The sequence below is a fragment of the Schizosaccharomyces pombe genome (genome assembly GCF_000002945.2).
Source record: "Schizosaccharomyces pombe strain 972h- genome assembly, chromosome: I".
In the NCBI taxonomy this organism is placed as follows: domain Eukaryota; kingdom Fungi; phylum Ascomycota; class Schizosaccharomycetes; order Schizosaccharomycetales; family Schizosaccharomycetaceae; genus Schizosaccharomyces; species Schizosaccharomyces pombe.
The window spans coordinates 5,439,542-5,466,670 of NC_003424.3; the positions used below are offsets into that span (position 1 = coordinate 5,439,542).

The 27,129-nt window shown below is 36.4% G+C and overlaps 9 protein-coding genes, 17 long non-coding RNA genes and 1 other non-coding gene across 27 annotated transcripts; 16 read left to right on the plus strand and 11 right to left on the minus strand.

Moving 5' to 3' along the window:
• Positions 1-105: 105 nt before the first annotated feature.
• Positions 106-2,491, minus strand: SPOM_SPAC29B12.14C (purine transporter). Its single transcript, NM_001020422.3, has one exon. It carries the CDS (start codon positions 2,078-2,080, stop codon positions 308-310), a length of 1,773 nt encoding a protein of 590 aa, NP_594991.2. The 5' UTR covers positions 2,081-2,491; the 3' UTR covers positions 106-307.
• Positions 1,620-2,004, plus strand: SPOM_SPNCRNA.4451. The gene has a single exon (NR_193813.1). It is a non-coding gene; the product is annotated as a non-coding RNA (long non-coding RNA).
• Positions 2,207-2,800, minus strand: prl28. The gene has a single exon (NR_150693.1). It is a non-coding gene; the product is annotated as a non-coding RNA, poly(A) bearing (long non-coding RNA).
• A 179-nt stretch (positions 2,801-2,979) lies between these two features.
• Positions 2,980-3,201, plus strand: SPOM_SPNCRNA.271. Its single transcript, NR_150684.1, has one exon. It is a non-coding gene; the product is annotated as a non-coding RNA (long non-coding RNA).
• A 410-nt stretch (positions 3,202-3,611) lies between these two features.
• On the minus strand, positions 3,612-3,954 carry SPOM_SPNCRNA.4452. Its single transcript, NR_193814.1, has one exon. It is a non-coding gene; the product is annotated as a non-coding RNA (long non-coding RNA).
• Positions 3,955-4,452: 498 nt separating this feature from the next.
• SPOM_SPNCRNA.4453 lies at positions 4,453-8,378 on the minus strand. Its single transcript, NR_193815.1, has one exon. It is a non-coding gene; the product is annotated as a non-coding RNA (long non-coding RNA).
• SPOM_SPNCRNA.273 lies at positions 4,478-4,582 on the plus strand. The gene has a single exon (NR_150686.1). It is a non-coding gene; the product is annotated as a small non-coding RNA (non-coding RNA).
• SPOM_SPAC1039.01 (amino acid permease) lies at positions 5,310-7,996 on the plus strand. The gene is made up of 2 exons (NM_001356207.2): positions 5,310-5,582; positions 5,787-7,996. Exon 2 carries the CDS (start codon positions 5,809-5,811, stop codon positions 7,510-7,512), a length of 1,704 nt encoding a protein of 567 aa, NP_001342936.1. The 5' UTR covers positions 5,310-5,582; positions 5,787-5,808; the 3' UTR covers positions 7,513-7,996.
• Positions 8,379-8,591: 213 nt separating the features above from the next.
• On the minus strand, positions 8,592-9,001 carry SPOM_SPNCRNA.4454. Its single transcript, NR_193816.1, has one exon. It is a non-coding gene; the product is annotated as a non-coding RNA (long non-coding RNA).
• SPOM_SPNCRNA.4455 lies at positions 8,593-9,010 on the plus strand. Its single transcript, NR_193817.1, has one exon. It is a non-coding gene; the product is annotated as a non-coding RNA (long non-coding RNA).
• Positions 9,011-9,195: 185 nt separating this feature from the next.
• SPOM_SPNCRNA.4456 lies at positions 9,196-9,858 on the minus strand. The gene has a single exon (NR_193818.1). It is a non-coding gene; the product is annotated as a non-coding RNA (long non-coding RNA).
• A 268-nt stretch (positions 9,859-10,126) lies between these two features.
• Positions 10,127-12,101, plus strand: SPOM_SPAC1039.02 (phosphoprotein phosphatase). The gene has a single exon (NM_001020424.3). It carries the CDS (start codon positions 10,176-10,178, stop codon positions 11,979-11,981), a length of 1,806 nt encoding a protein of 601 aa, NP_594993.1. The 5' UTR covers positions 10,127-10,175; the 3' UTR covers positions 11,982-12,101.
• On the minus strand, positions 10,223-12,449 carry SPOM_SPNCRNA.4457. The gene has a single exon (NR_193819.1). It is a non-coding gene; the product is annotated as a non-coding RNA (long non-coding RNA).
• Positions 12,450-12,632: 183 nt separating this feature from the next.
• SPOM_SPAC1039.03 (esterase/lipase) lies at positions 12,633-14,326 on the plus strand. Its single transcript, NM_001020425.3, has one exon. The coding sequence runs from the start codon at positions 13,188-13,190 to the stop codon at positions 14,211-14,213; it is 1,026 nt and encodes a 341-aa protein (NP_594994.1). The 5' UTR covers positions 12,633-13,187; the 3' UTR covers positions 14,214-14,326.
• Positions 14,327-14,612: 286 nt separating this feature from the next.
• SPOM_SPNCRNA.4458 lies at positions 14,613-14,846 on the plus strand. Its single transcript, NR_193820.1, has one exon. It is a non-coding gene; the product is annotated as a non-coding RNA (long non-coding RNA).
• prl21 lies at positions 14,688-14,957 on the minus strand. The gene has a single exon (NR_150629.1). It is a non-coding gene; the product is annotated as a non-coding RNA (long non-coding RNA).
• A 114-nt stretch (positions 14,958-15,071) lies between these two features.
• SPOM_SPAC1039.04 (carboxylic acid transmembrane transporter) lies at positions 15,072-17,115 on the plus strand. Its single transcript, NM_001020426.3, has one exon. The coding sequence runs from the start codon at positions 15,360-15,362 to the stop codon at positions 16,881-16,883; it is 1,524 nt and encodes a 507-aa protein (NP_594995.1). The 5' UTR covers positions 15,072-15,359; the 3' UTR covers positions 16,884-17,115.
• A 17-nt stretch (positions 17,116-17,132) lies between these two features.
• Positions 17,133-20,020, minus strand: klf1 (DNA-binding transcription factor, zf-fungal binuclear cluster type Klf1). Its single transcript, NM_001020427.3, has 6 exons — positions 19,734-20,020; positions 18,506-19,632; positions 18,331-18,452; positions 17,987-18,285; positions 17,299-17,931; positions 17,133-17,247 (listed from the first exon to the last, which is right to left on the minus strand). The coding sequence occupies exons 1-6, from the start codon at positions 19,852-19,854 to the stop codon at positions 17,204-17,206; spliced, it is 2,346 nt and encodes a 781-aa protein (NP_594996.1). The 5' UTR covers positions 19,855-20,020; the 3' UTR covers positions 17,133-17,203.
• SPOM_SPNCRNA.4459 lies at positions 17,172-18,477 on the plus strand. Its single transcript, NR_193821.1, has one exon. It is a non-coding gene; the product is annotated as a non-coding RNA (long non-coding RNA).
• On the plus strand, positions 18,581-19,632 carry SPOM_SPNCRNA.4460. The gene has a single exon (NR_193822.1). It is a non-coding gene; the product is annotated as a non-coding RNA (long non-coding RNA).
• Positions 19,912-20,326, plus strand: SPOM_SPNCRNA.274. Its single transcript, NR_150687.1, has one exon. It is a non-coding gene; the product is annotated as a non-coding RNA (long non-coding RNA).
• A 464-nt stretch (positions 20,327-20,790) lies between these two features.
• SPOM_SPAC1039.06 (D-serine ammonia-lyase activity) lies at positions 20,791-22,813 on the plus strand. The gene has a single exon (NM_001020428.3). The coding sequence runs from the start codon at positions 21,026-21,028 to the stop codon at positions 22,271-22,273; it is 1,248 nt and encodes a 415-aa protein (NP_594997.1). The 5' UTR covers positions 20,791-21,025; the 3' UTR covers positions 22,274-22,813.
• Positions 22,577-24,272, minus strand: SPOM_SPAC1039.07C (alanine-glyoxylate transaminase). The gene has a single exon (NM_001020429.3). It carries the CDS (start codon positions 24,246-24,248, stop codon positions 22,902-22,904), a length of 1,347 nt encoding a protein of 448 aa, NP_594998.1. The 5' UTR covers positions 24,249-24,272; the 3' UTR covers positions 22,577-22,901.
• SPOM_SPNCRNA.1085 lies at positions 22,949-24,375 on the plus strand. The gene has a single exon (NR_149932.1). It is a non-coding gene; the product is annotated as a non-coding RNA, possible alternative UTR (long non-coding RNA).
• A 23-nt stretch (positions 24,376-24,398) lies between these two features.
• Positions 24,399-26,529, minus strand: SPOM_SPNCRNA.1086. The gene has a single exon (NR_149933.1). It is a non-coding gene; the product is annotated as a non-coding RNA, possible alternative UTR (long non-coding RNA).
• Positions 24,502-25,631, plus strand: SPOM_SPAC1039.08 (serine acetyltransferase). The gene has a single exon (NM_001020430.3). The coding sequence runs from the start codon at positions 24,707-24,709 to the stop codon at positions 25,517-25,519; it is 813 nt and encodes a 270-aa protein (NP_594999.1). The 5' UTR covers positions 24,502-24,706; the 3' UTR covers positions 25,520-25,631.
• SPOM_SPNCRNA.275 lies at positions 25,552-26,199 on the plus strand. Its single transcript, NR_150688.1, has one exon. It is a non-coding gene; the product is annotated as a non-coding RNA (long non-coding RNA).
• Positions 26,530-27,129: the final 600 nt, after the last annotated feature.

Below are 27,129 nucleotides of genomic sequence, written 5' to 3' on the forward strand. Positions count from 1 at the left end.
TAAACATTGAATGATTAAATCGTAACAAACTTGTCTAAAAGAGGATACTTAACTGTATTTTACTTTATAAATTACTCTTTACACTAAAAATACAGATATATATTTAGCTAAATTAAATTGTAGTATTATTAAATATGCTAAATGTTTGGAACTTAGAACTAATTAAATGTAAGCAAACAGGAATCTTGAAAAACAAAAAATTTTAAAATATTCAAAAGAAAAGACATAAACCGGACAACATTAGCGAATAAAATTATTTAGTCATAAAGTAATTCGCAATAAACCTATGTAAACCATAAACCCTTATTTAGAATACAGAAGATTCTTTGATATCGATACCTCCTGACTTTCCATCATCGGATTTTTCTTTAGAGTCATAGCTGACTTTCTTAACGGGAATTCCTTCGGTTTCTTCATATGATGATATGGTGTCTTCGGTAGACTCCAATGTCAACAGATAATTATCAGTTTCTTCAGGACGTTCATCAAGAAACTTCTCACCGCATGCAGTAACTGGAAATATTTTACATATAATTAAATGGGACAAGAAAGATGTGACAATTCCAAGTAGATACGCAATGTTGTTCATAGTCAATGCGGCCTTTGGAACTTTATCGCCAACAGCACCTGCCAAACCAACCACGTTAATCAACAGACCACAAATGTAAGAGGCGAATGCTCTTAAATTAATTCCATAGGTAAACCAATACGGCTCATTAGGATTTATAGTATACAGGGCATCAACCTTCAGATAACCTTTACGGATAACAAAGTAATCAGCAATTAAAATACCCGCAAAAGATGATAAAAATACAGCATAGGCAGACAAGGAGTTAGCAAAGCTATTACTAGAAGATAGTAAATTCCATGGGCACATGCAAATACCAATGATTGAAGCGATATAACCACCACGGCGGATGTTAATGAACATGGGGCAAAGTGCAGAGGTATCATTACCAGCAGAAACAGTGTTAGCAGCAATGTTAACACCAAGCTGAGCGAGACAAAGACCAGTTGAAATGAAAAAGACACCAGCACGAACTCCATGGTGATTTGAATGATCTAAAAAGCTCTTAAGCAAGTCTAACGGGTTCCAGATGTTTTCACCATAAATTGATTTAGATGCAGAACCTACTAAAACACCAATAAGTGTTGTAATTCCAAATCCCATGGGAATAGTAATAAGCTGTGGGAAGATGGGAGCGTTTGGAGTAGTAGCAAAACGTGTGAAATCTGGATTGTTGACGATTAAAGTAGCAAAATTATCAAGACAACTGATGATACCAGCAGTGACAGCCCAACCATGGTTCCATGTGCTTAATTGTGTTTTTGCATGGATGGCATCACCTGCGCCATGGGCTTTCACCAAAGCCCAAATAAGAAAAGCTATAGCAGCTGGTGGGGCTAAGAACGACTTTGCAGTAAACAGATGGCGAATTTGATAGACGGGAAACCAAATGGCGACATTGGAAATAAGCCAGAAAATGAAAAAGCCAACCCATTGGTAAGTTTCAGTACCACTCTTAGCCATGGTGTTTGGAATATGAGAGAAAGAGGGCCAAATGGATCGAATCATCAGAGTGACACATTCACCTCCAATCCAAGCTTGTACACCATACCATACACATGCCATTACAGCACGATTAAGAATGGGCCACAAAGAACCCCAAATTCCAAATGAACTACGAGAAAGGACGGGAAATGAAATGTGATAAACAGCACCGGCACGACCAGCAATTGTAAGAATGAAAGCAGCAATAGTATAACCTACCCAGACTGTGATCCATGCCTCCCACCAACTAAGACCGCTTTCAACAGCGGTACCGGCAATCATCCAAGTGTTAACGTTAACAGAGTCAGCAAGCCAGAAAGCGACATAATTCCATGGTCCCCATACTCGCTGACTCTTTGGTACTGGGTACAAATCCTCATTCGTAAGAAAACGTTCAGCCAGTGTAGTGCCCGGCTTAGCTTCAATAACAATAAAATTTTTAAAATTTCTCCACATGCCCTTTGGAGTGAAATCCTCTTTCGTCAATCTCCATTTTGGCATGCTAAACTTTGGCTTGCTAAACTTCATCTTAGAAATGCAATATTATTATCTTTCAAAATAAACAATAGGCTTGAAGTATTGGACCGGAAGAAGCCGCGGCAAAGTTTAGTAATTACTAACGAAAAATGAAAGGACTTAAATATAAAAGATTGCTAGGTATAGTAGAAAATTGGATATTACTAAGAAAGAACTTTGTTAAATCTAAGCTTAAAAGTCTTTATTTCTTAGGAATTTCATCCAATTACTTGATTTTAAGCTTGGAAAAGCCTGGTGTTATATACAAAAACCGGTTTTGCTGATAAAAAAGGTTAAAAGCGAATATACGACTCAAACGATAATATCAATCCGTTGATTTAAGAAAAATTAAAATTTACCGTCCATTACATAGATAGTTCCTCTTTTTAACATTAACCCCGATGACACGGTACATCGCTGTATGTGTAATCAATGCGATGGGTCGGGCGTAAAGTCTGAGTGATGATATTGGATTGACTCGTTCGTGGTTTAACACCAACTTAACAATTATGATAACGTAAGCTACAGTGCGTTCAAGACTGTAGAAAGATACATTCTTAATCGAGGTAATCAATCAACCGTTGGTAGATTGGATATAGAATGCATTTCATCTTCGTAGAGTATCATGAACAAGCAAATGTTGGTAATAGATCACATGCTTCATATCATAAGCAAGATGGTAGACCCCTAATCTCACTAATACCTTTACAATCTCGTTCCCATTGTTGCAGCTTGCTTCCTACTAGCAATCTGTAAAGAATAATAATAATAACATAACACCACTTTAGTTTATTACATACAAGTTGGCAAAAATGCCAAAATATATAAGCACTAAGTGATATGGGATGCGTAAAACATCTTCTGACAGTAAAAGCATTAAGTACATTACTAGGGGATGTAGCTTACATATATACTTTGAAGGTTTTTTGTAAATATCATTCTGATTATGTAAAAAGGTGCACTAGAATTGAGACGGCGCTGAAAAGTTGAACATTGAACTCAGCGTTTTTTGCGGACCCCTAATGTGATTACCAATAACAGTGACTAGAATAATACATTTCCAAGGTATCGCTTTGCCCAACCCCTAGTCTCGCAGTATCCGAGCGATAGGAAGGGAAGAGAGGGTTGACGGGTTTGTTGGTAAAGCAGCGTATATGGCCCGAAAGCAAAACGCCGAAATCATGAATTGAACAAGACAACTACTTCTTAATATTACAAATGGATCAATTGTTTTCAAATTAGGATGTTTTTCATTTCAATGATTATCTATATGCTATTGACTTGTTTGTTGATACCTGCTGAGTCAATTCCAAGATGCCGATAAATCGCTTCCCATCCTCAGTATCTACCTAGTGTATCCTAAAAACCGTAATTAAAGTAGAAATAGAGTAAAACTAGGGTGTAGCTAATATTTTATTACATTCCGAGAGTTAAACGACATGTCAGCGCTTAGTATTGCAAGTGTATTTTCATTGATTCTGCTGGAAATCCCATTTCTTCTCATTCTTTTTTTCAAGGATAAATAAGGATTCCCAACAAAAAAAAATATTATTTTTACCTTATGTACAAGTAGCGCCTTTACCTTCTAATACCCAATATATAAATAAAAATAACGAACAATTAAAAGACCACGGGAGGCCACGGAGAGCAAAGGTAAGCAGTACTGTCATTTTGATTGCAAGTATTGCATTCCTCATGTGAGAAGCAATCAAGGCAAAAAAAGTACTGAGAATGTTTATACTCATAGTAGTCATTTTACAATCTCAAGAGTCAAGGATATTGTAATGGAACACTTTGTCTTTACATATTTTCCTGCAATACTAATTTGCACATGGCTGTAAAGTCAAGGGTTCAAGCTAATCAATCAATCAAGTAAAAGTTATGTAAGATTATATTTAATACTTATTAAATAATGAAACTAATGAAACTTTTTGAAGCTTACTACATGCAATAACCCATTGAAAAAAAATACCCTAATAAGTAATAACGAGTAGACTACAGTACTACGAAATGAACATTACAAAATGAACACTACAAATTACTCACTACTTTGCCTAATCATAGTTTTCCCTTATCACTTTAATGAAATGTAACGAACCTTTCTTGCGTTCACAATTTCCCTCTTTAATGAGTGATTTTTTAAATCGTTAAGATGTGTTATTTGATTTCCCTGTTTATTAGACAACAAGGGATTTGCGGGTTACATGTTTGCACAGTTGGAAAAAATCATTAAATAAGTAAAAATCTTTTTATTCGAAAGGATCGGCCTAAATTTAACTGTTTTAAATATGCTTTCATTATTTTTGTTGTTTAATAAATACAATACTATTGGCCCATCTACTCAGTAATTCAATGGACTATGAAGCTCGATATGCCATAATGCACGTTCTTTTTATTTTTATCGTATTCATGATCGCTATGAAATTGTTGTTCTTTTAACCAAAAAAGAGAAGCTAGAATTATTATAATACAACTTGATAAAACCTTTTTTCATCTGTCCAAAAAAATTTTTTTACGATTATAATGTTTACCCATTTGTACATGGGGGCATATATCTTAAGCAACCTTCTCACTCCATACCCCTAGATTAAACTGTTGGAAGTAACGGTTTAAGATAGCATTACTATATTATCGCCGTTACAGTCTTTTGTTTATACCATTTTTCACTTATTTTAGTATTGTACGTCTCATCTACGGATATTCGCAGATGTACATCATATTAGCCACTGTAAGGTACTTCGTTATATATGGATACTGTGATGTCCAGTAGTATTTTTTAAAATTTTTCTCGGTACAAAATAAGTGTAAATAGTTTTTATAATACTAATTATACATCAGGGTCCTATATAAGCAAAACAAAACCACTTTGCTAACATGTTTTATAAAGGTCTTAAGACTCTCTTTCTTAAGCAATTTCTTTCTCTATCATAAATTTCGTTCTCCATTGGCTGTTAGCCAAAAATAGGATGGAAATCTCCACGTCAATATCTCTTTCGTACTCTATCATATTCACTACACTATGCTTGACCTTGCAAGTCACAAGATGAACAATAGGCAAGTCGATATTAATCTAGATGTCTGGGTATCAGTGTAAATTAAGTGTTTTTGTCTATCTAATCTAAGGAGGAAAAAGCACAGTAAATTAAAAAATTTCTTGCCTGCTTTCCTCGGGGAGACATTTTTTTATGTTCGTCCCCACTCTTCTCGATGCTTAAATGGAGGGTGGTAGCCACGTTTTCTGGATCGGTTTTTGTTGGTTCACGTTGACTCACCTTATTTTGGCTCACTTGGGTAATGTGTTTATAGGAAAATCAGTAATTTGAAATTGTTGCTTTTTTATATTAAACATATCAAAAAGTTTTACAAGATTGTATAGTCTTCAAATTATTTTTTTCTCTCTTCATATTATATTTAGCTAGTTTGTTCTTTGGCTCTGAACTATTGTTTCAACAGGTTTTTTCCATAAGTTCCTCTTTTCTATTCTGTTTTTGAAATATTCTTAATCATATTACATGTATGTGAGTGTGCAGCAAACAGTTCTATATATATCTTTTATATATATATAGACATATGGATGTTATAAAAAAAATGAATAAAATAGAGCGATCGCTACTATGACTAACTTTTTTTCTTTAAACATCTTATGTCGATCCTAAAGCTTTTTTATATTATAATTGTTTATAAGCTGCCATTGTTGAGAAAAATCACTAATCTTTAGTCTTGTTTTAGTTTTCTTAAAAATGTCGTCTATTATGGAAAAAACGGATGTTTCCTCATCAAAGCATAGCTTTACGTTTGAGCCTTCCTCTGACGAAGTTGGTAAAGCTGCTGAAATTGTTGATACCCATGAAAATTTTTACGATGATCAAGGTGACATTGATAATCCTGAAGAATTGGCTGAGTTGGGTTATAAACAAGAGTTTCGTCGCCAGCTTTCTCTATTTGGCATTTTCTCCATCTCTTTCTCGGTTCTCGGTATGCTTCCCTCTGTCGCTTCTACTTTGGTTTTTGGTCTTTGGTACGTTGGTTATCCTGGTTTATTATGGGCTTGGTTAATTGCAATGTTTTTCCTTATCTGCGTTTCCATGAGTATGGCAGAGATCTGTTCAGCAATGCCTACTTCCGGTGGGTTGTATTATGCTGCCGCTGTTTTCGCTCCCAAAGGATGGGGCCCCTTAGCCTCTTGGATCACTGGATGGTCTAATTATATTGGTAATATTATTGGACAGCCATCTGTTAATTCCTCTGCTGCTAGTATGATTCTAGGTGCTGTTACTGTCAATCGTCCCGACTTTGTCATTCAGCGTTGGCAATGGTTCCTTTTGGCTGTAGCCATCCAGTGCTTTAATTGTGTTCTGGCCTGCTTGCCAACTAGAATCATTTCTCGTATTAATGGTGTAGCAACCTACCTAAACACTGCATTCCTTTTCATCGCAGGTATTACGATCTTAGCTTATGGCGGTAAAAATCATAACTTTGTGAAGGGAACAAAGATTTGGGGAGATTATATTAACACAACCCAATGGCCTACCGGTTTTGCTATCCTTCTTTCCTTCAACAGTCCTATCTGGACCATGTCTGGTTACGATGCCCCCTTTCATCTTAGTGAAGAATGTTCCAATGCAAGTGTTAATGCTCCAAAAGCCATTGTAATGACTGCAGTTATTGGAGGTGTAGTTGGATGGATTATGCAAATTATCGTCGCCTATACCTTAACTGATATTGACTCGGTTATGAACACATCTGGATCTATGTGGACGGCTTATCTTGTACAAGCAATGCCTCCTAAGGCTGCCTTGGGTATATTGAGTCTTACGATTATTTCTGCCATCATCATGGGTCAAAGTGCACTTATCGCTTCATCTCGTATCGCCTATTCCTATGCCAGAGACGGTATTCTTCCCTTTTCAGGTTGGATCGGCACGGTCAACCCATACACTCAAACTCCTGTAAATGCCGTAATATGTAACTGCATCATTAGTATCCTTATTTTGTTCCTTACGTTTGCTGGTACAGTCACCTTAGATGCTGTATTTTCTGTCGGTGCTGTTGCTGCTTTTATTGCCTTCACTGTTCCAATCGCTATTCGTGTCTTCTTTACCAAAGATGCTGATTTCCGTAGAGGTCCTTGGAATTTGGGGAAATTTTCAAGACCCATTGGTCTTTTGGCAGTCTCGTTTGTTGCTTTGATGATTCCTATTTTATGCTTTCCATCTGTTAAAAATCCAACCGCTCAAGAAATGAATTGGACCTGTCTAGTGTATGGGGGTCCTATGCTCTTCACCCTTGTATGGTATGCCATTTCAGCACGAAAATGGTTCAAAGGTCCAAAAGCCAGTGCCCATTATAAAAGACCAGGTGAAGAATCGTCGGATATCGTTGAAGGCGTACAAGCTGACATTCCATCCTCATCTGACCAGCTTAAGATTAAAGGAGATCTTTAATTTATTGTTATTCTTTTCAATTATTTGCCTAATTTTAGGAAAAATTCTTTCTTAAAATATAAGGTGATGTTTGTACAGTACTATCGTATCATCTGATTTTTCGAATTTTTTATATTTATGCTGTTAATACATAAGCGCATCTTTACTTTTATTTAAAATCCCTTCCTCGTTTGAAGCTTGCTGTCTCTAAGTTATGGTATTGCCGCTGATACCCATTGCAATTATTTGTTACGTTTATCAATGCTTCAAATAAACAATAGCCCATTCAACATGAATGATGTTTAGATAATCATTTTTAGGCATAAGTCTCAACTTGATGGTGGAATAATATCAACACATAATCCCAAGTCTTTGAAAGCCCTCATTTCTTTTTGTGATACCTATTGGAATCTCAGGAGCATTTTAAAAATCTTTCTTTTAAGGACAGAACCATTTTCTATAATAGTAGCTAATTTTTGTTTTCGTAATTTTAATGATATGACCATTATTTTTCTAAGTAAACATGGGGCCATAGTCCATTGGTATCATAATCGTATATGTGAAATCCAAATCATTATAAGTGATACAGAAATTTTAAACTATGATTATTCTTGAATTTGCGAGTCAATAATCGGCAATGTTTACCACGTAAGTCAAAAGCGACGTTTGCTTAGTTTTTTCGAGTGCAATGGATTGGACACTTTTCGAATCGTCGTAATTTGTCTTAGTCAAAGTTTTATATTTGACGATTGATGTCGATTTTTGTAAGGTGCATATCTACCATGATGCACAATGGTATTTTATGCAGCGTATGATGAATTATTGTTGAAGTTTTGTCATTCTCGTTTACAATATGTTCTTTTGAATAAAGTTGATGATCAAATTATTCAATTTGTTAAATTTGTTACAAGTTCAATAATTCACTCAGCTTATATTTAAACGAACGGATGCTAACTTAAATTTTACTAACACTTTAACGATTATAATTTTTTTTCTTTATTTATTTATTTATTTTTTTTTTAATTTTAAATTCAATGGATGAAAGCAATCATTAATTCCAGTGCTAGTAGTAGAGCAATAAATTGATTTATATCTTTATGGATTAAAAATACTATTTTACTCTTAATCTTGACTCACTGTTTCACAGCCATAAAGCTTTCCCCCCTTGATTAACCGAGCCAAATTCCTTTCATCATAACGGATTTCAAAGATGATGCCACTGTTAAAACATATATATTATGTATGTATGAAGATAAATATCCCACTGTTTAAACTTGCGGATAAAAGAACTCGAACGTCGGTTGTTAACTGAACAACTTTAGAAAATAATTTAAAGTTGGTATTGGAATATGAAGAGTCGTTCTCTTGACGATAAAATGAAATATTATAATTTATTCAATTATTTATCTTTAACTAATTCAATTATTTGCTCATATTTGTGAACGTTTGGTGAAATAGAATATTTGTTCCTCGTCCCATATTTATTTTTTATTATTGCATTCAATTAATTAACTATAACAAAACTTTGTTGAGCTTATATTTCTTACAAAGTTTGTTTGTTTGAATAAATATTATTATTATTATTGTTTTCTTGATTTAAAAAATATATTTTATAAATGAATGAAGCATAGACTATTAAAAAAATTTACATATTTCATAAAAATCGGTTCTTAATCTAATTACTTCAAAATACTGATAAGCTACGAGGTTCTGGAATGAGTAAAGATGCTCTCTACCTCTATCGATTTCTAAACTATCAAGTCTGTCAAAATTTTTAACTAAGAAATAATTCGTTGTTTATGTTCTGAACTGCAGCTGTCTTTGATATAGCGATTATCGCTTGTTCAAAAAACGAAAGGATGTTTCGTTTTCGTTTACCCAACACCCGGGGTAGAAATTCTCGGCCCCACATTTACCCCCAAATTAGTAAGGGAATTTGAAGACTTTCTTCAGGGACAAATATATGATAGAAAGACTAAATGTGTTATTTTTGGAAGTCTTCGGATATATCTGCTACTCTATTTTTATTTATCTAAGAAAATTTCACGATAATTCCACCAAAACTCGATAGCAGTATTCATTTAATCGTGAATGTGCTGCACATTTCAAAATGTCAAGCTTTATAGATCAACTTTGTCGAACGATTCTACGTAATAATTAGCGAAAAGGGCATAAATGGCATAATGATAAAGTAAAAATTTCCTAATTATATGCCGTCTACTACCAACAGCCTCGGCTCTCCCTTCGGTACACTAAAATTTGAGCCTTTCCCTTAACGATACTTCCCAAATAGTAAAGATATGACTTAGGAGGTAGTGCTCACATTCAATAGCAGATTGCCAACAAATAACTAATCTATGACTTTTTCAATAAAGAACGAATAAAAAAAAGCTAATAGAATATCTTTCGTTTTTTGTTATACAATTTCAAATTCCTCCTAAATTCTAGACATGAGAACACTAGCAAAATAGGACCGAAATTCTCCGACCTAATCTTGATTGGGCTCCCTCTAAACACGGTGAATTACAAAATCAAAAGGTCACATTCCTAGGAATGACCGAGGGAAATAATGCGGTGTCATTGAGAGGACGAATTTTTTAATACATAAATTGCAATTGCCTGCCCAATATGAAGCAAACTTTTTAATTTATTTCTTTTTGTTACAAAGTTTGATCATCTTCAAAATGAAGTTATCATCTTTACCTTCTGGATTGGGCCTAGCGTCTTTGCTTGGTCTTATCAGTTCTGCTACTGCTTATTCGGCCACCGATTTAACTACGATGTATGATTGGAACCAAATAATCAAACCTTTAGAATGGGGACAATTGAATTTCATTCATACTACGGATACTCACGGTTGGCTTGGTGGTCATCTTAGAGATGCTCGTTATAAAGCCGACTTTGGTGAATTCAAATCGTTTGCTTTGCGCATGAAGGAATTAGCTGATTTTAAAGGTGTAGACTTGTTGATGGTTGACACCGGTGATTTGCACGACGGAAACGGCCTTTCTGATGCTTCTGATCCTCAGGGTATCTACACAAACAACATTTTCACCTATCTTCCCTACGATATTCTTACAATTGGTAATCACGAATTGTACCAAGCCGCCATTTCTAATAACACGCATGAGTATTTTGTGCCTCATTGGAATGGTACGTATCTCGCTTCTAACGTTCAAATTTACAACTCATCAAATGAATTGGAGCAATTTGGTGGTGAATCCACTTACTTTATTACAAAACATGGTGTTCGAACCCTTGCTATGGGTTTTCTCTTCAACTTCAGTAGTAATGCTAATAACACTGTCGTTACACCCGTTGAAACAGCCATCAAATCTGAATGGTACCAACAACAAATCAACAGAACCGACGTCGACCTTTTCTTATTGATTGGTCATATCCCCGTTCGTGATTATGATGAGTGGAAATCACTACATGCCTCTATTAGAAAAGTACATCCCAATACTCCCATTCAAATCCTTGGTGGTCATTCTCACATTCGTGATTTTGCTGTTTACGACGAGGCTTCTGTATCTCTTGAGGGTGGAAGATATTGTGAAACTGTAGGCTGGCTTTCAATTGACGGTCTTTCAGCATCCAATGCAACCCGCCAATATGTTGGTCGTCCCGTCACCAATGAGACTCGTCAATCATATCCCAATCTTCCTAAGCCTGCTACGCCTTTGTATTATACACGTCGCTACATTGATTTCAACCGTCAAAACTTCCGCTTCCATACTCAACAGTCAGAGGACTCCTTCGATACTCCAGAAGGTGTTGAACTATCGAAGGTTATTAAACAGTACCGTGACGATCTTAATCTTTCATATGTCTTTGGATGCATCCCTAAAAATTATTATATGACTGAAGTCTCTCCTCAAGCCGAGGACAGCATCTTCAAACTTATGGTAGATCATATTTTGCCAGAGGTTTTGGTCAATGAAAACCGTTCATCTGTGCCTCATATTATAATTAGCAACGGAGGTGGTGTTCGTGGTTCTATGTATGAAGGAACGTTTGGACCCGACGAAATGTTCCAACTTAACCCATTCCTTACCAATTATTATAATTACATTCCAGACGTTCCTTACAAATATGCCAAGAAGCTTTACTCTATCTTGAATGGCGGTTCCACTCTTCGCAACGTTAACGATTATCTTGCTGCTCTCAATCCTGGTTACGTTACTAGCGACGACTTTGGAGAAGATGGCGATGACACCGTCCATACCTATGTTTCCACATACGCAGTACCTAACGTTCTTCAAGCTCAAGTCGGCTTTAACACTACTTCAGCTCCAGAAACCGTTGATGTTGTTTTCCTCAACTATTTCCAGACCAAAGTATTGAAGGCCCTTAATACAATGGTTAACGAAACTATTTATACTTTATCAAACGTGACACAATACTGGGTTCGTGAAGACGGCAAAGACAGCTCTCCTTATATGTTTGCCCAGTACGTTCAACAAGAATGGAGTGATTACTGTGATTAAACAGGGAATCGTCAACTCAATTAAACTACCGATCTTTTTCCTTAGAAGTTGTACATAATCTCAGATTTGTTTTTACTATTTAAACCTAGTTTATTAATATTATAAATATAATCAAACCGATTTTTTAAGTTTATCGAGTCGAAGAAGAGAGTTCTAGCAGTACAAGATGTATCATGAAGAAATTGGTAGACAGTGAAATTGAAAAATAAAGTAAAAAAAAAATCAGTAATACGAATATCCGAAAATAAGTTAGTTAACGGTTTTTATGTCAGCGACTGCATGCTACGTATTTATCCCGTATGTAAACATTGGAATTAGCAATTAAGACATGTACATAGATATGATCGCAATAAAACCATTATTCCTTCAGACATTCCTTGATTTCCAGATTAAGTTAATATTAACACAAATAAAATTAAGCAGAACCTCGTTCTTATGGAGACTTAAACTATATTAGTGATATGTTATTATATTAATTAGCACCTTGTTACGGGAATATTTATAAAGCTGAAATTCATACTGGTACAAGTAGAAACACACCGCAGTATAACGAATCATTATAACTGATTACAAAGTACTTAGTTTAACAATAGTGTATTTAATTAATCTCAATATTGCTCAAGCTGACTTCTGAATTTTCGAGTTCATAGTAGACTTCACTCATTGTTCAGTAATTTTGAGCTTGGTAAATTTCTAAACCTTAACATTTGTTTATCGGTTGAAAAATTCACATTTTTTTAGATTCATTTTATTTCAAACCCCATGAACTAGTAAATCCACAATTCGATACGAGAATCAGTATACCACCTGACGAAGTCTCTGTGATAAAACCAAAATTTCTAAGGCTTAGATATCAATGCCTTCTTCATAATCTCAAAGTGGATAAACCCCAACACTTTGATATCAAAATCATTCATTATATTTAATCATTTAATTCTGGTGGAGTCTTAAGAATGAGATATCTGTTTTCAAGATACCCCCACCACATGGGGAACCATTTCATGCAATCCAAAACTGATTGTTAGGGGTTATCTACTATGGTGATGGGGCAACTTCGGAAGATTGGTTTTCAAAACGGAATATGTTATTTACAAGATTTATATAAGACCCTTTCTGCTCTCCATGAAGCAGCGGTTTATAAGACACAAACATTCTTGACTTGAGTCCAAGTATTTTTTTCTATTACTTACAACTTTCTTTATCAATATGAGCCAAACTACAACTGAGACCATCATTCCACTAGACAGTTCCGTGAAGGACAAGTTGGATCCTGAGTACGTGAACTTCTACAACAAATATGTGTGCAGCAATCTTCCAATCGTTAAAACACACACTTATCCTGTTGACTTTTTGAGAAATAATGGAAATGTTATGCCCGGGCAATCCGAATTACTTCCTGTTGAATCTACTGAAGATATAACCATCCCCCGTAAACACACCAAGGCTCCCAGCGGTGTCCCCTCCCGTATTTTTAGACCTCATGGAACTGCACCTGAAGGTGGGTGGCCTTGTTTCCTTTGGTTCCACGGTGGTGGCTGGGTTCTAGGAAACATTAACACTGAAAACTCCTTCGCTACTCATATGTGCGAGCAGGCAAAGTGTGTGGTCGTTAATGTTGATTATCGTTTAGCTCCGGAGGATCCTTTCCCTGCTTGCATCGATGACGGATGGGAAGCTTTACTGTACTGTTATGAGAACGCTGACACTCTTGGTATCAATCCTAACAAAATTGCTGTTGGCGGTTCCTCTGCTGGTGGAAACATTGCAGCAGTCCTCTCTCATAAGGTTGCAGCATCTCCTGCTAACTTTCCACCTCTCGTTCTTCAACTTTTAGTTGTCCCTGTTTGCGATAACACAGCTAATGCCAAAACTCACAAATCATGGGAATTGTTTGAAAACACTCCTCAATTACCGGCTGCTAAAATGATGTGGTATCGTAGACATTATCTCCCTAACGAGAAAGATTGGAGCAATCCCGAAGCTAGCCCATTCTTTTATCCCGATTCTAGTTTCAAAAACGTATGCCCCGCTTTAATTTGTGCTGCAGGTTGTGATGTTTTAAGCTCTGAGGCAATTGCTTATAATGAAAAACTCACAAAAGCTGGTGTTGAGTCCACGATTAAAATTTATGAAGGTTGCCCTCATCCTGTCATGGCAATGGATGCTGTTCTTGAAAAAGGTCGAATTCTCAACAAGGATGCTACTAACGCTTTGTTAGCAGCATTTGCTTAAGGTAGTTTGTAGTTAATTATTTTTTAGAAGTCTTTACATATACTGTCATTTTAAATTCCACATGCTATTCCGTAATTAAATAACAATATAATCCAATTGAACTTATTATTCTCATGCTCTACTAGAACCTAGTTTATTTGTGTAACACCCTAGCAAGAAGCGAATTATTAAAGAAAGATTTCATATCTTAAATGCCAACTTCAAAGCTATAATTATCTGTACTTGCTATGATTATCTGTACTTTATTTGTACTTATGAAATCAGTAATTCAATGGAATAACGATGAATATGTAAATTTTAGTTTTAAAATCTGTTTTTGCACTACCGAAGGAGAGGATTTACTCATTGGTTTAGGATACTTCATCCTATCTATTGATAGTCAAGCAATTCATATTGAAAGATAACATGCTCACAATCGTAAACAATTTAAGAAAAAACTCTTGCGCTACGAACACGATCAGATATGCATTTAATCATGGATTCAACGATGCATTCTCTGACTTTTGCGCCAGATAGCGCCCCCATCTCATTTTATCTATTATGATTATACAGGCTTTAACAAAGCTTGTATATCTTGTCGCCTAATTATACAAAGAGTGACAAGCTTTGAGATGTTTAGGTATCCAATTTTTAAAAAACAAACTAATGGAGTTATGCTTTTGCGATCTTTATTTGCCAACAATTATTTTCTTTTTTAGAATTAATGTAAAATGTATATAATTTTAAGAAAATTACAGCAATCAAAGTGTTAGTTTTCAGAACATACTAATTCGCTTAAAGTCAGTCATCCTTATCATTTCAAAATTAAAAATGCCAGTAATGCATCTTAAAAAGTTAAGATTATATCTTTCACTCACCACCACACACAACATAGATATAATAATGAGGGAAAAGATATCTTGCTGGACATGAAACCCTTGAGCTGTTTGTATCACTTTACAGAGCATCCCCAAAGTATTGAACGGTGGGGGCTTTTGTTAAAGATTAGAGGAATTAGTTGAGAAAACATTATATATATTGTTGCTAAATGTTGTATTTGGCATCATTAATCAAATAGAACATCTTTGATATACCTCACAAACAAGTGATTTAAAGTTATTTAAAAATAAAAGTTTGAAGGAAACAGAACTTTTAATATTCTGCAACATGGAGAAATCTATATCATCCATTTCAAAGGCGTCAATGAACTCAGATGAAAAGTTAGACAAGAAGGAATGGGATCAGCAGCTGCCTATTGATTTTGGAGAAGGTGAGGATGTGACGACTGAAGTTTATATACTTGATCACAAGGCCGAACGAAGGTTATGTAGGAAGTTTGATTTCAGGATTCTCCCTCTTTTGGCCCTTCTATATCTGTTTAACGCACTTGATAAATCGAATGTGTCTAACGCAAAGACTAATGGTATGGATAAGGACTTGGGATTTGTAGGTGACCAATACAATATTATGATTTCCATATTTTACATACCTTTTGTCCTTTGTGCTTTTCCTTTTTCGTACTTATACAAACGCTTCGGAGCCGCGAGAATATTACCTTTCTTTATGCTTTCGTTTGGGGCCATGTCACTTTGCCAAGCAGCTGTCAAAAATTTTGGTGGAATGATGGCAGTCAGATGGTTTCTGGGAATGGCAGAGTCAGCAGTTTTACCAGGCGTAGTTTACTATCTTACTACCTTTTATAGGCGTACTGAATTAGCTAGACGACTGGCCATCTTTTATGCAGCTGCCAACGTTTCTTCCGCATTTGGCGGTTTACTAGCTTACGGTGTTTTCCATATCAAGGGTGGAAAGCTTCAGGGATGGCAATATTTGTTTTTAATTGAAGGAGGTGTTACCTTCTTGTGTGCAATAGTGATTTTCCTTGTTCTTCCTGTAAGCGTTGAGACAGCTAATTTTTTGACTGATGAAGAGAAAACACTTGCAAAAATGAGAATCGAAAATGATTCATCTTCTGCAATTTCCGAAAAATTAAGCTTCAAGCAATCTTTAACTGTGTTCAAGCATCCGATTGCTATCCTTTGGCTATTAGAAGAAATGGCACTGGGAGTTCCTTTGAACAGTATTAATAATTGGCTTCCTCAAATTGTAGCAGCTATGGGATTTTCTTCGGTCAACACCAATTTAATGACGGTTGCTCCAGCCATCTCTGGTGCTATATGGCTTCTCGTGTTCGCATTTATCTCAGATTTCCTTAAGAATCGTGGTATAGTTTTAATTGCTGCAATCTCCACAACTATGATTGGATTTATTGTATATGGTTCAATTGATATTATGAATCATATTGGTGTCTCTTATTTTGCTTGCTTTTTAATGACTGCAGGGGCAGCTGCTTCATCTGTTTTAACGTCGACTTGGTACAATAATAATACACCGAACGAAAGTCGTCGAGCAGTTTTTACCTCCGTCGGTGTCCCACTAGCCAATGTAATGGGTCTCGTGTCAGCCAATATATTTCGTCCTCAAGACGCACCTAAATATGTTCCTGCGCTTGGGATTACCGCAGGCTTTGGCGGTTTAGGTATTCTATTAGTCGCTTCAATCAGTGTGTATATGTTTTTTGACAATCGACGCCGCGACAATGCACAGGGTGTTAAAAAAACCTTTGCTGATGTCAGCACCAAGGATTTAGGTGAAGGACCTGCAAATCCAAATTTTAGATGGTTTCTCTAAACGACATGCATTTCTTTTGTTTTTTTGTTATAGCGCATTTTCAACGATTTTGTTTTGTTTTTTTACCTGTTTTCTTTGTTTGGATTTATTTTGAAATTAAGGACCATGTCTCTAGTAAACTAGCGCAACAGCGGTTTTTTTTTTATGTCCCATCACCAGCGAATATACTTTAATAATATAACTAGCTTAAATAAGTTATTTCTAATGATATTCTGAACATATTAATCACAAATATTCAAAATGCGTAAATTAAAACTATGGATTAGAAATAATGTAAAAAATGCTATAATACAAGAAATCGTTCGTTATACATCCTCAAGCTAAAGCTGTACTAATTTAGACAAAATGCGAACACCATCTACCACTAAAACTGTTAGTATTTGATGAACAATACAACTACGAAAGATCGACTTACACAAACCCCATCTAGCTGGGCACAGCACATCAATGACGCATTTTAATAATGGCAGAGTTTTACTTCGAACGTAGACATGATCTTTAGCTTTCTCACTGAGACCTGTTCTCATTTGCATAAGGTAGGCATTAAGTTGAGACTTGCAGTCGTTATTTCCCGGTTCAAGCATCTCGCACCTTCCATCCGAGACATACCCATAAGCCCAAAGGATTAAGGTCGAAACATATAAGCACCAGGGTCTATGAAGACCTGTTTCATTCTGAACATCATATTCCATATCACCTCCTAAAAAAGCTTCAACCATATCCACGGCGTGCTTAATAGATACTTCAGAATCATCAGAAGCTAACCAAGCAGAAACATAGCGCGATGTACTCGCATAGAGTCTTCTAGAAGTGGAGACTATTGATTTTGCATAGGTTTGTAAAGCAACTATGTTAGTATGCAGCGAAATATGAGCCAATTCATATGTAGCCAAACAGCCTCGCACGTAAGGATGATTGAGTGGTAAAGTACCATTATTTAGAAAGAATACACGGTAGGTACGAAGCCAAAACTTGTAAGATGCTTTAAGTAAAATCCTCCAGTTTTTCAAGTTGGTTCCATTGTTTTGCATGATATTTTCTACAATACCTTTAAAACCAGTTAGTTATTGAAATCGTTAAATTAGAAATTGCAATGCTCGTACCCAAATTCTCTCTACTTAATATCCAACCAATGGTAGTTAATCCGTGCAACACAATCATCATATTCCAAGGACTTAATTTAGGAGGAAGATGCTCGTTTGTTAAGAACATTTTCAAGACGGGAAAGAAATGGGGTGGATCGTTTTCATTTAAGAGAGATGTCCATGCTTCATAGCTATCGGCGTTCCAGAGAGCTTCATCACATAATAGAGGTAAGCCAACGCTAGTGATATCAATTAACGGTCTATATCCAAATAAAATAACATGCTGAGAGTCTAATACAAATGAAAAAAATGCGATTCTAATAGTGTTAATAACCATCACTTAAAGTCACCAGATAAATTACCTTTTCGAGGCTTCTCGATCAACCCACTGATGCCATTTGTGTTGTGCAATATTCGTTCCTGTCATGTTTTTTGGAATTTTCTCGGTGACGGTATCTTTTGAAGACAGCCCATTTTGCATAGACTAGAATTAGTTAGAGAAAGTATTATTTAATATAAAACGCTAATGTAACGAACCTCAATGGTCACACCATGAAAAATTTGAGAGAGGTTGTGTTGTTCCACAGTACTGGTCATTTTTTCAAAAATTTCAGCTATTAAGAGAGCCTGATAAACCCAAAGAGAGGCAGGAGGCTTGAAATCTGGATGCGTATAGATGGAAAATCTTAAAGTTGAATGAATGGAAACAGCAATGCTATATGCGAATGCATCACCAACGAAATGCATACCCATTGTAATCATTGCCAATAAAAGTTCTACAGGTGCTTCGTCAACTTTGAGTGTTCCTCGATGCAGGAAAGGCCACCGGGGGTGAAAATCCTTCCAATAATGAGCAATCCATAAGTTCACCCTACTGCGAGTTATATATTGCAACGCCTCTTCAGAAAGTTGATAATTATTATTCATTACTTGTATTAAAGATGAATATGCGGAAAGTGATAGTAGGTCTTTAGCAACTAGTTTGTCGTCAACTCTAAAATGCGAACTAAGAAAATCAATGGTCGGTGAATCTAAAACTGGCATTAAATTCAATTGCTTTGCATTGATACCATCGGTGAAATTTGAAACTGATTCTGTTGGGGCATCTTTCTCCATGTTATCAAAAAGCCAGCACACGAAGTTATCTGTATTTTGCTGGTAAGCATTAAACGGTGATGTTCCAAAAATAGATATGGAATCTTGAGGAGACAATGACTTATTAGCATTGTTTTTTATTGAAGGGGTTGATAAAAACTTGTTTTGCAAGTTAATTTGCTGGTCGCTTTCAGGAATGGTAATCGAGCCTGAAATGGAGTTATTTCGACGACTAGTGGTAAACATGTAATTGTTTCCCGTCTGTGCAATGGCAGATTGTAGACCTTCATTGAAATTATCGGAAATTATGGGCTGGTCAGGTAATATGGGTTGATCGATATGGCTTTTGAGGTCTGTATAAGCAGCATCCTGAACGTCGGCTTCGACATATGAGGGAAAAGGTAATTCTTGATCGGAAGATGAAATAAGTGTCTTATCATGTTTAGGATGCGTTTGGCTGCCAGCATCGTTCTGCTTTACATGCTTTTGGTTAACATGTCGATTTAGCACATCGCTCCTTGTAAACGAACTGGAGCAGTGAGGGCAAATAAAGGCTTTCGAGTTGGTATCTATAATTAGAAATTAGCGGTTTTATTGAAACAAAAGTCAATTGTAGCAAGTTTCAGAAGGTATGTTTGCTACTACCTATCCAATCCCACATTGCACATACGAGATCGAAAATGCCTTCGTGCATGCTCTTTCCTAGTGAAAGATTTAGTACAGCCTTGAAAATCGCATTTGTAACGAATATCTCCTTCTTGGTATGCACGACTTTTTTTCGCCTTGGTCATGAAGAAACGCAAGTAACCTCACTTTACAGAAAAATAGTGATTAAACAGATTCAACGCAATGATAGCTAACACCTATATTCAAAATTCGTGACAATACATTCAGAAAGAGAAATAAGAAAGAAGAAAAATCTACTTAATTTCCCTAGTCGCTCAAGGTCGTAGTTGTAAAAGACATTTAAATTAGAGGCGTACGACTCCGGATCCGCGGCGGGCAATTCTTCTTATCGAAATAAACCTTCTGGCTATTATACAGGGACTTGTTACCTTATATCTATACTAAGAACCCAAGTAATGTCAGAGCCCTCGTCTTAAGCACAAAATTTTCATCTAATTTTCAAATAAATACTATGTATTTGAGTGACTAATTGTATTGGTCATCTGGCTTGCAGTTGATATTTGAATAATAGTTAAGCTAGCACTACGCAAGATCTATAAACGCAACATTAAATTTCCAATTGCTAAGTTTTATATGTAGATTTATATTTTCTATCAACCCGCCTGTTAAACACTGGTATTTATTTCTATCTTCCCTGTAAATCACAACACTTTTCTGTGTGATCTTGTTAATTCAATGCCCTTTAAGATAAGCATGAGCTAATTTAATCGATTCTGATGCAGATCGGTGAATTGTTGTAATATTGAATACATCAATTCCTGTTCATCGCTATGTTTTAACCCCCGCTTTATCTCGTGATTTAGTGATACGTTATAGCTCGATAATAGCTTGCGTAGAGGGGGTTCTGGCTCAAACTACAGCTAAGCTATCTATCTAATCTCGCAACTCTTAGTCGCTAATCGGCAATGTATATTGAGGTGGATAACGGGGGTACCGGACTTATAGCATTTTGGTACGGGTTTGTATCAATGTCTAAATCAACTGTGTGAAGGATTTATTCGGACTATATAAGTAGTTAGCGTTGCACAGCTGTTTCTTTCGTACATTTAAATTCACTTTCACTTGCGTAACTTAGCTGTACATAGGTTTACAGTGGTAAAGGACAATTGACGCTTTTAATCCTTATACTGTTTTTTTACGATTAACATCTTTTGACGGTATAATCTAATTTTTGTTTTTTGTTTTTTTTTATTTAAAAACAAATTCGATTTTGACGCAAAGTGTGGTATTCCGTAACATCTGTTTAATAGCCTTTTGACCCGTTGATATATTAAAATGGCTTCCAACGTTGATAAATTTAGCTCTCGCTTCTATCTGAATGTCAATAAGGAGGAATTGAAGAAGGAGTATGTTGGCAAAACTATCCAACAAGTTCCTACCCCAGGCTTTGTGATCGACGAAGCCATATTCGAAAAGAACTGCAATCGCATGCTGGACCGTGCAAGTGATATAGGTGTTACTTTCAGGGCTCATGTGAAAACTCACAAAACGATTGAAGGAACTTTGCTTCAATTAGGCGATGGAAGAACTAAAGCAGTGGTGGTTTCTACATTGATGGAGGGGTTTTCATTAATACCTCTCATTTTAGAAGGAAAGATTGATGATCTTCTTTACGGTCTTCCTGTAGCTAAATCTAGGCTCCCTGAATTGTATGAGCTTTCTAAAATTGTCCCACATTTACGTCTGATGATTGATAATCCCAAACAACTAGACATATTACGTGAATTCACTTCCACATTACCTGATGATGCAAAACCATGGTCGATTTTTGTCAAGATCGATATGGGTACTCACCGGGCCGGTGTTACTAACGACTCACAAGTTGTTAAGGATTTGATATCAACGATCTTGTCTGACAAATCGTTGTTTGATCTTTTTGGATTCTACTGTCACGCTGGTCATTCATATGCTTCTAGGTCTATTGACGCTGCTTCTGAGTTCTTGTGTGCTGAAATTGACGCTGCTAATACTGCTGCTAAGTTCGCTACCTCCATTGATCCTTCCTTAAAACTTACTTTGTCTGTTGGTGCGACGCCCACCGCTCATTCCGTCAGTCCAAAGGTAAAAGAGTTATTACCTACTTTGAGTGGAAAACTTGAAGTTCATGCTGGAAACTATCCCATGAACGATGTTCAGCAAATGATAACCAAATGCATCAGCCAGGCGGACGTTGCCGATTACGTGTTTGCAGAAGTCATTAGCAATTATCCAGGTAGAAACGGTGAACCTGGTGAAGTTCTTGTCAATGCTGGTGTAATTGCCATGTCTCGCGAAACCTCTCCAGAAGGTGATTTTGGAATTGTAATTACTCCTGGATTTGAGAGTTTTTACGTCGACAGATTAAGTCAAGAACATGGTATTTTAAAATCCAAAGATCCAAAAGCCACTCTTCCTGACGCCTCTCAAGTTCTTTGCATCATCCCTAATCATTCATGTATCACTGCTGCTGCATTCCCTTGGTATTACATAACCAAAGGCTCAGATGTTATCACTGATATTTGGGTCCCTTGGAAAGGTTGGTAGATGACAAGCTGACTAAATTAGCTTTAATAATAGATTCCTGATCGTGGTTAGATTTCTGCTTAATACGCCTAGAATACTTTTCAAAAAATAATGAATTCAATATATCGCGGAAGTTGTGTTTCTCGAATAATGTATATTTTTTGTTGCTGTTTATTCAGTACTTGCTCTCAGTTGTTCAGCTATTTACCGAAAAGGTATTTCTGATATTTCCGATCTTTCAATTTTACAACGTAATTACTTGTATGTTTTTTTAAAACACCAGGAAAACGAAAGATGTTTGCAGATTAAAAATTACTACTGGTATTCAATATCAAAATAAGGCTAAAGATGTAAAGGTCGCATGCAATAAACTATATACTCGGACTGTGTCAGTACAATTTTACTAACACTTCATAAATGCTTCATAGCAGAGAGGGGCTTTTTGCAAAGCGATGAAATGAATAGGAATGTTGAAAAATGGCCAATGAAGGAACGTATTAAATACTATATAATAATGTTGGCGAAAGTTAAATTATAATAGATAACATAAAAAGTTGTTGAATAGTGTCGATATATGATTGCAAAGGTAGATCAACGTGGTAACATAATGCTTTTAATAGTTCGTATAGGCTGCTTGCCGAGTTTATGTCTAATACGAACCGCTAAATTCTTTAGCAGTAAAAGTCAAGGCGGAATCAAAGATCTCTATTGCTTTGTGAATTTCCTCATCGGTTACTGTCAACGGCGGAGCGATGCGGAAAACTCCACCAATTCCCCTCAAATGAACGATGTTACAGTTCATACCTAATTCCAAACATTTATCTCCAATTACAGTTCCCAAAAAATCACTAGGTTTGCTAGGATCTGTACAAGAAGCAATTTCAATACCTTGCAACAGACCCAGACCGCGTACATCAACAATCAAAGGATGCTTATCCTTTAGACGAAGGAGATCGGATCTAAGTAGTTCTCCTGATATTTTTGCTTTTTCAACTAAGTTATCTCGTTTTACCACCTTCAAAACTGTAGAGCCTATCGCAGCTGGAAGGGGATCGGAAGCATGAGTTGTATAGAATACGAAACCATTGTCGTAACAAACTTTTTCAATTTCTTCAGATGTTATTACTGCAGCTAAAGCAGTACCAGCTCCCAAAGACTTCGAAAGCGTTAGAATGTCAGGAACGATACCGTGGTGTTCGAATGAAAACATTGATCCAGTCCTTCCTATACCAGTTTGAGCTTCATCAATAATGAGTAGCATACCACGTTCTTCACATTTTTTCTTGAGAGCCTTTAAGTAGCCCTGGGGTAATTCAATAATACCACCGGTACTGAGAATGGTTTCTACAATCATGCAAGCTAATGAACCAGTCGATTGTTTGTCAAGCATGTAAAAAGAGTAGTCAAGCTCCTTTTGCCAATCGTAATTACCTTTGGCATCTCTGAATGGAGATAATTTTGGATTTGGTTCTGGAATGGTATATGATCCGGGCAGTGCTGGACCATAGCCGCGTCGTGCTGCAGCAAAAGTAAGACTAGCCGCGCCTCCAGTAACGCCATGCCATGAAGAAGAGAAAGCAACGCATTCGTATTTATTTGTATAAACTTTCGCCATACGAAGTGCTGCCTCATTCGCTTCACCTCCAGTACTAAGAAAAAGTGTTTTGTCAAGACCGTCGGGAAGTAAATCACTCAATTCAGTTGCAAGTTGTACGACTGGAGGGCTCAAAAACCCACTGAAAAGATGAACCAATTTTGGAAGGTTTTTTTCGATACAAGCTGTGATATCAGGATGAGAATGACCTAAAATGGCACTCATTTGACCAGAAGTAAAATCCAATATAGCGTTATCCTGTTCATCGTAAACACAACATCCTTTAGCTCGTACAATTATTTTTGGTGCAAAATCACCGCCATATCGAATTAGGGATTTGTTGGCTTGGTTCCAAAATGTTACCGGGTCCAAGATGCTATTGTTACTTACATGAGAACTCATGTTTATAGTCAAATTTTTAAAATTATCTCTTTCTCAAGAAACTCTAACCTATTTTATATAAATACATAATAAGGTCCTGTTCGTGAATGTAGCATGAGATAGACACTCTGCCCAAGTTAACGAGATAATCGGATAATAAAATCCGTAAGTTATATGTTCATATTTATGCGCAAAGATAATAAACGGTCAATAAAACCCGCATATTTGCTCCATGTAGAACTACAAAAAAAGAGACTTAAAACAAAAGATACTTGTGCTAAACCGTTTCCAACTAATTAGTTTATTTACACATTAACATTAAATGCACCATTCTTTCTACGTTATGTGTGCATAAATTAAGACAAGAAAACTCCGTGGTCAGGATTGCAAACGTACATATTAGAAATCTCAAAAGATCTATCAAGCCAAAGTAAATTAAACAAGTAAACCCAGATTTTGTTGAACACTGAACAAATAAGATGACTGTGCAGACAGCGGAGAGGACAATAACACTTGTCCAGGCTATCTGGCCAAAACTACGAAAAGAGGCTGAAAAGCAATGTGAAGTTAATCCATGGTTAGCCAAAGACCTTGCGAGAAAAATCTTGAGTAAAAAAACTTTGAGGGAGTCTTTGAGCTGTGTTTTAGCTCTTCCACTTGACCATGTTACTGGGAGTTCAGAATCAATGGAAAACTGGTTCTACAGTATTCTAGGGCTCAATGATGAAAAGATAATTCGATCGGCCATGATAGACTTGGATAGATTGTATACGACGAATCCTGCGTGCCCGGATCTCATTAGTGCATTTCTCTCATTTCGAGGATTTCATGCCTTGCAATTGTATCGCATAGCTCACGGTCTTTGGAGCGAAGGAGATAAAACATCCGCCGTGCTTGTTCAAAATTGGACGGCCGTGGCATATGGTGTTGACATCCATCCGGCTGCCAGCATTGGAGATGGCTTGTTTCTTGACCACGCCTTGGGTATAGTGATTGGTGAGACAGCGATTGTAGAGGATGGTGTTAGTATTTGGCACAATGTGACATTGGGAAGCACATTTAAGGATAGTGGAGCTCGTCATCCCGTCATACGCAAGAATGCTATGCTTTGCACTGGAGCCACAGTGCTTGGTAGAGTTGAAGTAGGTGAGAATGCTGTTGTAGCAGCAGGTGCTTTAGTGACAAAAGATGTAGCACCTAACCGACTTGCCCTTGGTTCTCCTGCGCGCGATGTAGGACCTGTACCGCAATACTTCGGTGCCCTTACAAATCCAAACTGTACAAATAAATAGAGAAAATGAACATGCCGCATGATTTACATAATCTTTTTGTATAAAATTAAATTAATTAATAAATTTTTATATAAAACAATCAAAATAGAAAAACATTTTCGCAAATTCTTCCACTAACTCCATTCTTCTTCCTTTCAGTATGATATTCATCTACATGTAGTGTACCTTGTATCACAATAACCACCATAACGAACGTTTGAGCAATAGTCAAAACGGTATCTGATGAGCCCGGCAGTTGTTCCGCTCTCATTTCTAGTCGATTGCCGTATTACGTTAATGTGGATCAGTCACGTTGCAGGATTAGACGATGCACGATGTAAATTCAAGCTAATCAAAACAATGTGTTAAAGATTACCAAATTTGGTGTATTGCTACAATCGAGATCCAGTGTATCAATACCAAGAAGGTTAACTGATAAACTTAAGCGTAATGTCAAAAAATACAAGCAAGCAATTGTGATAAGCACAGTTTGGTGTTGTGTTTCACAGTTCGCTGTTGTGAATTCTCTAGTTACACATAAGTCAAGTCGTTGAGGCATTGACTACAAAACATTATAAACTTGTTAGCTTGATGTCAAGGAAGCCACAACATTAAGTGACTTTCGTTGCACTTTGGTTGATCAACATGTGTTTTATGGAGTTGATAGTAGATCTAACAATTTCAGACCCATTATCAACTAGGGATTTCAAGTCGGCCGCAATAAGACACCCATTTTACTCAAATCGTCCTCTTTAGCAAGTACTCTTCCACTATCCACCAAACAAAACGATACATCAGACAACAAAGTGCAACAAACACTGCCACCTGGAAACGACGAGTTTCGCATAAAAAAAAACCAATATTAGACAATCTCAGCAACAAGCCAACATTCATTTATTCTCTCAACTTGACTATATCAGTATAACATTTTGTAAGCCCTACCATGAGTTGTTTAACGATAATGAAACTATCACAATCCCGTTTAACAATGGCTAGCAAAAGTATATGCAAAATGCATAAATACTGGTTTCTTAGAAATTGTACGATTGTGTACTTCTCCATTTTTAACTTATCTACTATGTCTAGTATGTGTTATCAACAAGCATTTTGATTGGATACAACTCCTTAAAAGTCGTTTAAATATCCCTCATTGGACATTCAACTTAAAATAAGAGCATATCTTCCATTCTGATTTGACGTCTCCGGATTTATAAGAGCGACTAATCTGCGATTGATAACCACTTGAGCATCGCATCTGTAAATTAGGAAGGCGAGGCACTTTGACGCACTGATCGCCTCCTGGTCGTTTTATAGAAAGAAGGCTAGGAAAGTAGAAGAAAAGCTGTGGAAATCATAGAATTTGCATTGAAAAAGAAAGAAAAGAGAATTATTTACTTACTATGGGATTTATTGAAAACCATCAAGTGTCAAATGCATCCTTTACTTACAAAGGATTTGATTTTGGGAACAAAGAGAAATACACTTCCTCACGCCTCTACTATCATTATACCACAAAATAGCATTCAACAACTACTGGACAACAACGTGATTTCAGGAGGCAACGCTTTGCAGGCTTGGCAAAAATTGTTCTTATCTTGTAAATTGAATGAAAAAATGGGATATCAGAATAG

Excerpts from the sequence above, each read along its gene's own strand:
- SPOM_SPAC29B12.14C (NM_001020422.3), bottom strand. The coding sequence starts at position 2,080 with ATGAAGTTTAGCAAGCCAAAGTTTAGCATGCCAAAATGGAGATTGACG.
- SPOM_SPAC1039.01 (NM_001356207.2), top strand. The coding sequence starts at position 5,809 with ATGTCGTCTATTATGGAAAAAACGGATGTTTCCTCATCAAAGCATAGC.
- SPOM_SPAC1039.02 (NM_001020424.3), top strand. The coding sequence starts at position 10,176 with ATGAAGTTATCATCTTTACCTTCTGGATTGGGCCTAGCGTCTTTGCTT.
- SPOM_SPAC1039.03 (NM_001020425.3), top strand. The coding sequence starts at position 13,188 with ATGAGCCAAACTACAACTGAGACCATCATTCCACTAGACAGTTCCGTG.
- SPOM_SPAC1039.04 (NM_001020426.3), top strand. The coding sequence starts at position 15,360 with ATGGAGAAATCTATATCATCCATTTCAAAGGCGTCAATGAACTCAGAT.
- klf1 (NM_001020427.3), bottom strand. The coding sequence starts at position 19,854 with ATGACCAAGGCGAAAAAAAGTCGTGCATACCAAGAAGGAGATATTCGT. Across the intron at positions 18,453-18,505 it reads TTCATGGTGTGACCATTGAG|TCTATGCAAAATGGGCTGTC; the intron begins GTTCGTTACATT and ends AACTAATTCTAG. Across the intron at positions 18,286-18,330 it reads GATCGAGAAGCCTCGAAAAG|AATCGCATTTTTTTCATTTG; the intron begins GTAATTTATCTG and ends TAACACTATTAG.
- SPOM_SPAC1039.06 (NM_001020428.3), top strand. The coding sequence starts at position 21,026 with ATGGCTTCCAACGTTGATAAATTTAGCTCTCGCTTCTATCTGAATGTC.
- SPOM_SPAC1039.07C (NM_001020429.3), bottom strand. The coding sequence starts at position 24,248 with ATGAGTTCTCATGTAAGTAACAATAGCATCTTGGACCCGGTAACATTT.
- SPOM_SPAC1039.08 (NM_001020430.3), top strand. The coding sequence starts at position 24,707 with ATGACTGTGCAGACAGCGGAGAGGACAATAACACTTGTCCAGGCTATC.